We start from the raw sequence: 9,295 nt of genomic DNA, 5'->3' as shown, positions 1-9,295 counted from the left end.
ACACACACACACACACACACACACACACACACACACACACACACACAGTGTTTTGTTTAGAAAACTTTAATTTGACAGCCTGCTCACTGATCTGTGCCTCTGAAAGATGATGGAAAAGAAGAGTGGAAGTGAAGGTAAAAGTGGATGGGGTGATAGAAAGGTCTGCAGGAGAAATGAAACAGCTGAGGGAGAGGGAGCTAAAACAAATTATTTACTGCAGTATGATAACATGCAGGTTGAAACAAATCTGAATGACAAGGCAGCTGATATCTGCTAATTGGTTTTGACAGCATGTCTTTGAACCGCCGGTGTGTTGGAGCAGTTTCCAGTCAAACAGTTATCCCCTGCTATCTGAAGTGCTGCTTCATTTTCCATACAGATATCAAACCACTCGTGTCACTGGATTAGTTGCAGTTTAATAGCATTTGCAACACACCACTCACAGGGGCCATTTTTTTTCTTTGAAAATGAGTAACTAATCTTGCTTTAAGGTGTTTTTCTGTACCACCTTCAGTATCAAAATACCAACATTCAGTACCACCCACATTTATGATCCAACCTGTACATCTACAGTAGGTATGAGCACAAATATTGAACAAAAATGAGGAACCAAAAATTTCTTGCAGGAATGCTAATCACTCACTGCCTTTCATGCCAGAGTTTGACTAAAATCACTTTATATCGAGAAACGACAGGACCATTTTAGTTAAATCATTAAAATAATGCTGTGCACAATCAAATAATGTTGCAATATTCAATTCAATTTATTTATATAGCACCAAGTCACAACAGAAGTTGTCTCAGGGCACTGAACAGAAACATTCACATACAAGCCAATTAGTAAAAAAAGATTTATCTATGGAGGCAGCAGACTGTGATGAATCTCCCCTTCGTCACAGTCTATATTCATTAGCTACTGCAGTATGTATTATAAATGACTGTCACATAGTACCATAATAATGTTTTAGCTTGATATGTATTAAATTGAGTTCCAGTAGTCCCTTGGTTATTGCGGGGGTTACGTGGCGTGGGTCCTCTCACAGAACATTTTGAATAACAGAGATGCCATTTCCTGTATTTTGGTGTATTTTAACAGGTTGTTAAACATCAACATTTACCTCCATTTGTAAACACTTGATTAACATTAGTATTATGGAGAGGAACAGCATGTTGTGTGTGAATGAGCAGCTCCGATTCTGTCAGGTGTCCTAGCACCCCCCTCTTCCACCCCTCACTTAATGGTTCTGAACTGAACTCTTCTCCACTCTTGCTCCAGTTTCGTGGCACCATTTGAACATCCTGAAGGATTCAGTTCTCTGTTGTCCAACTAAAGACCATCCATCCATCCATCCATTCATCTATCCATCCATCCATCCATCCATCCATCCATCCATCCATCCACTGTCTTGTTTTCCCGAGTGAGGTAGGCACAGGACACGTGCCACGCCCTCACCGCAGCCTTCTCCTCCAACAGGTCTCAAAACTAATCCTATAGCTCAGGTATTACCCGCAACTGTTTCCTAGGACAGTTTCAGTTTTAAGGCTGTATTGAGATGATTCACCCAGACTGTTAACTACCTCCAATCCTTGCACCACACCCAAAGTCTCACCTCGTGCCTCGCCCGACCTAGCAGCAGGAGTGGGGACGTTTAGCAGACGAGGAAGCGCAAGTTAACGGTAGCTCATCTCCTGATTTAGCGTTGCAATTGTTAATCGATCTGACGTTGTTTAGAGCCTAGGCACAAGGCTCATGGATGTTGTTTTATAATCAAAAGCTAATAAAACCGTTTAAAACCTCCTATGCTTCTGTTGTTTCTCTGAACCAAGTTTTCCACGTCCAAGAACAAAAAGGGGTGTTTGAAATAAGAATCCAAAATTTTACGTTTTGCTTTGCTTTAATCAATACATTTTTCAGGGGAACAGCGATATGCACAATAATGATTACACTCGATTACAAAGAGATTACATGATGAATAATTTTCACTCTGTAGTCCCTTTCCAGTTGTTGACCTTTCCTGGGCAAGGTAGATCTCTGCCCCTGTGGATGGGCTTGAGACAGGCCCTTGGACTCCTCTCTGCTCGGCCTCGGACGTCTTTTAGTCTGGCCAGCAACGCCCGGTCTCACTCAGGAACACAAGTATCCATACAGTTTACCTACTCTCTCTACCTGACCCAACACATTATTTCTCACTGCAAGGAAGACCCTTCTGCAACTCTGAGCAACCAGATTTATAATAAAATTGATTTTTCTGCTTGTCAATTCATACACCACTGCTTTAATTTGGGATAAGGTTTTATTAAAGACTAAATTTGAGAAACGTCCTCTTACCATGTTTTCTGAATTAGTAAGAGGCAAATTTCCCCATCTCTCTCTCGGATGTGGGCCGTTTCTGGTCCTCTGGCTTGTCTGAATATTGAAGAAAAGGATTTAGGAATCATCCGGGCTGATGGGTTGATGAATAGTTCCAAAAAGAAGCGTATTCCAACGGATTTCACCCTAGTTCTCCTCCAGCAGAGACCGTCCAAAATTGCCCTAGTAGTCCACAATCGTCTAGTGGTCCTCCCGGATCTTGTCCTTCTTCTCCTCGCACGAGCAGTGGGTCCCAAACAGCAGAGTTTTCACTGAAACTTTTGTTTATATAGCCTGAGATTTTGACTGACATCTATCTCCAGACCGATCATGCCATCAGGCAAATCCAACCCCTTCTGGGTTGGACCTTGGTCCGAATTTACAGGCCTCTTATGAGGTTTTGCCAGTCACTCCTTATGCATATTAAAATCTGGGTGTACTTTGTTCAATTATGCTTAGTCATCTTTGAGTTTTCCTATCCTGATTTGGTCAGAGCTGTTTCTGGGGCTTTTCCATTGCATAATACCTTCGCTTGTATAACTCCTTCTAGAACATTCATGCCTTCTTTCAACAATCAACAACATGAACAAGCTTAAAACAGATTACATTCTAAAATCATAATGTTTACATTTTAAAATCACAAAGTTTACAATATCACTTGATTATCTACTTGTTTATTGATTTTTTATAAACACATCTTTCTCATTCATCTGAAACTGGTAATTTTTATTAAAAAGAGAAGACATCTTCTGCTCTGCTGTTCTCTCTGTGTGTGTGTCTTCCAACTGAGCCTGTGTGTGCCTGTGTAGTTGTGTGAGTGTGTCATATACATTTGTGCTTATGGGGTGTGTGAATGTATGTGTTTCTCTACACATGGTTTTCATTAATCCAGGCTCCGAGGCCTACAAGCAGAACATGGTAACAAGCAGAACAACACAAAACGAACATGTCTTGACATGCCCGTGCCGTAGGAGCAGGCTGAACTCTGCACATCTTTGACACCCACTCCACGGAGTCAGACTGTTCCCTTGACCCATACTTAAGCTCCAAGCCAGTCTCGATGTTCATCAGCTGTATCCACTTTTAAGACATCTTCTTCGTAATCCAAATCGACCAGATCCTCATGATACGGTGCTGGGTCTTCAGTATCGCTAGGCCCAAGGCTTTGGGGCCTCCTCGTCAGCAGCATCCCAATAATCCACTATCGTCAGTTCGCCAGAGTCGACCTCCCGTGAGTTGCCCACTTGAGATGTCAAATCCCCGGGGTGATGTGCATCCTCAGACGAAGGTGGGACTGTGCTGGTGACAGGCTGAGGATGTTGCCTCCACACTCATGGGAGACTCCACAGGAGTGACGGGCTCATAGATGGGTTGCCCTTTTTCTGAATAGACCCATGCATACACTTCCGGCGCTCGCTGTGGTCGTTCTTGCATCGATTATCGCGGGGCATTTACTGGCCCATCAGGATGAGTGGTGTCCAGAAATGTTCCATCCGGGGTTATCAGGCTTGGTGGGTTGGAATCTTGAGGGCTGGTAGGATCATACGGAGCAGTGCTCATGGAGTTGGTCGGACTAGGTGGGCCAACTTCAGTGCTCACAAAATGATCGAGATAGGTTTCCAATTGGTACAGTTCTGGGCACTCCAGGGAGAGAAGGGGTGGTTCAGGAGATGTTGTCCTTACTTCCATGGGCTCGTTCTCAGGCTGAGCCCCTGTAAGTGGCAGGTCAGGTGAAGTAACGGCTGGGGTCTGATGTCGAGTCGTCACCATCAGGGTTGGTGCCAGATGGACGTTAGGTGGATTTGTATTCAGCTCTTGAATTGCTGTCATCGCGGGAGTTGGAACCAGTGGTGTAGTAGCTCCTAGGTTTGCCCCTAAGGAGGCCGGCACTGTTGGGGCAGAGTTTCTGATGATCCCTGCGTAACCCTGAAGGATGGGCTGTGGACCGAGGGCAGCCCAGTGTACAGATGGATTGCCACGAACCTGGTGACGTTGTGGAGATGTTCCCACAACTTGGCTACCACCGGGTAGTATGAGGCTCGTGGTGGGATAGCTCCCCTTGGCCGATAGGGCACCGAGTTCAGAGCCGAGGTCCAGATGACTTTGCAGGTGCGCTGTGTTTCCATGCACACCGCTGTGGATACTTGTGGCGGACTATGGGGCTCGTCTGAGACAAGAATTCCATTCACCGCAGTTCTGGCCACCAAGCCAGAGTGACAGCACTGGCACCACCAGGACGAACCGATAGCCCAGAGATACTTGGTTTCTGTTGATCCTTTGTGACAGAAACAGCAGGTTACTTCATGCTCCTGTAATGACAAAAGGGGATAAAACAAGTTCTAACACTACAACACAACTACTATTTTTATTTTTTATTTTTTTTTACTTTTTATTTTATTTTTATTATTATTATTATTATTATTATTATTATTATTATTATTATTATTTTATTTATATTTTTTTCTTCCCCGGGTTCCATTGCTTTTCAAAGGCCCTCAACCGTTACTGGGCCTATACAGGCCGTCAGCCGACATTAAGGACCTCATCGAGCAATGTGGCCCGGAGTTAAACAGACATTAGATTAATGATTAATAATAGCATTAGCAGGGGGGATATTTAAGCATTGTTGATATAATGATTAAGGTTCTTTGTATTTTTGGTGAATTGGGGATTCAATCTATGGAGATTCCGTGGCCTCCACTTCCCTCCGGTGCAGTAGGATCAGGTTCAGGTCTGGTTTTGAAGATGGCAGCATAAGTCATCATCCAAACTACGATGGGTACTATGGTACAGAGACCAGTCCAATATAGCACAGAACAGATTCCCCAGGCCAGACCCCATCCGATTAGGATGACTATCTTCAGGGTCCATCGTTGTCTGTTTTGGGGTCGCAAGGATAGGGTTTGGTATAGCAGGTGTGCCAACATGGTGATGGTTATAGCTCCTTCCATCACCGCCATCACGATTCTTCCAGCTGTGTTCCCACAGTTTGTGATGGGTATAGATAGAGGGGTGAGTGTGGCCACACATTCAAGGGTCACTATGATGGAATCTGCTAAAGCCAAGATGAAATCACTACTCTCTGCCGGAGTGAGGTCTGGACCCTTCCCAAGATATAGGTAACAAATAAGTGTGGCATTATTTCAGCCCTCTTTAGGATTACATGGGTCACGATTATCTTGGCGTAGGCCTGGAAGGCCACAGGGAATCGTATCAATCGCCCTTTACCCCACTTGCCTGTGTGGCAGTAGCACATCCATGCAATCATCCATCCATCCATCCATCCATCCATCCATCCATTATCTTTACCCGTTTATTCCATTTTGGGTCACGGGGGTCGCTGGTGCCTATGTCCAACAATCACTGTGCGAGGGGCGGGGTACACCCTGGACGGGTCGCAAGTCCATCACAGAGACACATAGAGACAAACAACCATTCACTCTCTCACTCACACCTAGGGACAATTTAGAGTTACCAATCAGCCTAACAAGCATGTTTTTGGTCTGTGGGAGGAAACCGGAGTACCCGGAGAAAACCCACGCATGCACGGAGAGAACATGCAAACTCCACCCAGAAGGCCCCTGGACCGGGGTTTGAACCAAGGACCTGCTCGCTGAGAGGTAGCAGCTCTACCAGTTGCGCCACTGTGCTGCCCCCATGCAATCATTATTATAAAATATTCTACCGTGCTCCCCTTAAAATAGGATGGGCATCTTGGCCAGGAGGTCTGCGTGGGGGCCGTAGTGCTATCCGAGTCTGCATAAAATGTACTCACATCAATTGGAGCACTGGTTGTTGTGCAATCCATGATGTTCTTGACTCCGAGGAAATCTTGAGTTCTGCTCTCTGCTGCTCCAGGGCGGATGTGAGACTGTTTCCGTATTCTCTCAGTATTAAGTTGAGCCAGTGCCCGGTTCTGGTGGGAGTGGCTTGTAGTTCCTCCCACATGGGCGGCACATGGCCTTGATGCCTTCTTGTAGGAGCACACATCCTAATAAGGCAACAGCTATCACACCAACTAAGCTTGCCAAGTAAGGCCAGATCTGAAGGAAAAGATCAACTATCCATCCTTCAACGGTTCTTCCGCCTTCCTTGATCACTTCTCCTACTTCATGCACTACTTCCGTGACTTTATGGCCTACTGTGTAACTAACAGTTTCATACCAGGCACAGTTATGTTCTTCCTCTCCCTTGCCACATTTTTTCCAACTTTCTTCTGGATATTGACATGTGAGATTAGAGTAGATTTTGTTTGGGCCAACCCAATCGTAGCCATACAATTCATCGCCAAAACATAGGCGTTGTCTTAGTGCATGTCCTTCGGCCAGAGCAATCATAGAATCGGAGACGAAGGGGACAATCACTCCCTGAATACTCTTTCTAGTTTTTAGCTTATGTCCTAATATGACGTTAGTGCAACTTGTACCGTCAGGTACAGATCTTCTCCACTATCTGTCACTATACTTTTTCCACACTACCTCAGCTGCATGAGTTGTGAATTCTTCTTTATAATGATTTCAACAGTAAGTTTCCCATCCGGGTAACTCGTGACAAGGCCTGTGGGGCAAGCTAATTGTACACACATCTTTTTTCCCATTACAAAACATTTGCCATGGCCTCGGGCTGACATACTTGTCGGGACGATATAAAGCATTTGACCATATGTCCTGCTCTTTGGAGTAAACCGTAGCTAAGAACTGATACTTAATCCAATAATTGGCGGAGTGTTTTAAACAAGAGACCACCCATTCTCTTATTTCTTCCTCCTGAAATCCCCACCAAGTACGTGAGTCATCTCTATGGTGATACTCATGCCAGGCTTGGAGCAATATTTTGATCGTTTTTTCTTTCTTTAGTTCCGTACAGTCATAGCGCCAGGTGGACATGACTGAAAGACACACCAGCTCCCAAACTCCCCACGGGTCCATGACTCATCAAGCAAGCGTGAGTCTCTGTGGGACATGAGGGCTCTCCAGGACCCTGTCATGTTGTTGAAAATATTTTGTTGATTGCGTTGAAAATCCAGCTCACCAGATCCATAATAGTATTTTTCTTTCGGAAGATGTGTAACAGGAGCTCTGAGACACAGACAGAGAGCAAAAAAAAGCAGAAGGAAGGGGAGAACAGGGGAGGGAGAGGAAAATGCATCTGCCTTGAGCGAGAGCGAGACTCGGGGGGAGGGGGGTAATAATTAAAAAAATATATATAAAATTTTACCTGCTCAAAAAAAGGGTAAAAAAAAATTTGAAAAAAAAAATTCAAATTTTTTTTTCTTCGTTTTCTAGGTGATCACTCGTTTTTTTCCTCACTCAACTTTAAGCGTTTTTGATTATTTTTCCACATTTCCTGTAAATATAGTGTCCTACAAATTTAAAATCAAATCAGATTTTACCGTCATACCTTGATTTTATCACCTATGTTAAAGATGATCATATTCTCAGATGAATATCCCTTTATGTCTCATGTTGCAGGAGTTCCACGCCTGGTGCTCTCTGCAGGTGGAAGGGACTGTCTACGTGCTGGAGACACTTGCTCCAGCGATGACGCCTGCAGCCCACGGCTGCGCACTCTCAGGCAGTGTGTTGCGGGAGATGGCAGCATGAAGCTAAGGCCTGGGGCCAGAAACCAGTGTGAGAACGCCATGACAGCACTTTTGTCCACCCCGCTGCACGGGTGCCAGTGCAAACGAGGGATGAAGAGAGAGAAGAACTGCTTGAGTATTTACTGGAGTCTTCATCAGTCTGTGCTGCATGGTGAGACTGACATTAGCTCACTGACAATTGTATGTGGAGTGGGCAAAAGCATAATGCAGGGAAATGCTTGTTGAAATAAATTGGGCCCCCACCTCCACTCAGTGGATTCCTCAATGAAATGAAAAGATTATTTTGTCAAAAATAGATGAAACTGTAGCTCTGATTAGGATTATTCCACCCACACATAATACAATTTTTGTACTTCTTTCCAATGCTTTTATCTGAAATTGTCACTGCACGCCATTATTTGTCATCTGTGTTCAAACACAGGAATTTACCAAACACTTTCTTCAGAAGAGAAATATGTGCAGCAGTACAACGAGGCTTACAGCACAGTATTTTTAGAAGTCACATCGAAATGAGAGACACAAGCTGGAGGAGCACAGATGAAACGGCTCCTTGAGCTTTACAGCCATGATTCTTCTTGTGTGAATGTGCAACATATATTTGTTACACTAAGCTGAAAAATGTTGCAGCTTATATTAATGATGCAAACTCCAGGAGATGGATTTTGTTTTTCATGCTGGTGTGGTGTTTAAGGTTGTTTATTTTGTTGTTGTTAGTTTCTCAAGCAAAGTAACTAGTTTTAGTATTAAACCACTCCTTGTAGAATCTCAATAAATATGTATTATGCAAACATTTCAATCACAAAACATCTTCCAGCTTAATAAGAATTATTTTTAAAAATTCATATTAGGTGGGTTTGGTGTAAAGTTGATGACATTCTGACTGATTAATGATTACAATAGTAAGTCAAAGTCACTTTAAATCTAATCTTTTGTTTTTTCTCTGGTTGGTTAAAGTAGTTTTTATTCTTTTTGGTGCATATTTGAACAGTGTGGGGGTGAGTGTCGAGGTCAGCAGTGGATTGGACCCAGATATGAAAGAGTTTGAATAAAGTCAAAATATATTTCAAGTTCAAGTTGTGTTTATTTGTCATATGCAGGTTAACACAGGGTTAACAGTACAATGAAATGCTCAAGATGACAAGAACCGATTTGACTCGCTTAAAAAAAATCAAAGAACAAACAAACAAGAAATACTTAAAGCATGCAATAAGTGTACACAAAATATAGTACCAAAAAGAACATGGTAGAATACAATGGTGCAAGCAGAATGAATTTAAATGAATAAGTATTTCAAGGTCATAATATGAGCTAAAATGCATGATTTACATGTATGTATATATATA

General features: G+C 43.4%; 1 protein-coding gene across 1 annotated transcript in view; it reads left to right on the top strand.

The window, feature by feature from the left end:
* The window catches only part of LOC119427624 (GDNF family receptor alpha-4-like), a 559,979-nt gene that overhangs the window by 440,733 nt on the left and 109,951 nt on the right, over positions 1-9,295 (top strand). The window contains exon 2 of the mRNA XM_037695260.1: positions 7,822-8,103. Coding sequence (XP_037551188.1) covers positions 7,822-8,103 — 282 coding nt within the window. The remainder of the gene's footprint in view (positions 1-7,821; positions 8,104-9,295) is intronic.

Source organism: Nematolebias whitei, chromosome 21 (genome assembly GCF_014905685.2).
Source record: "Nematolebias whitei isolate Nwh7 chromosome 21, NemWhi1, whole genome shotgun sequence".
NCBI classification, from domain to species: Eukaryota; Metazoa; Chordata; class Actinopteri; order Cyprinodontiformes; family Rivulidae; genus Nematolebias; species Nematolebias whitei.
Note: the sequence above shows the minus strand (reverse complement) of the source record. Positions and strands in the feature narration are given on the sequence as shown.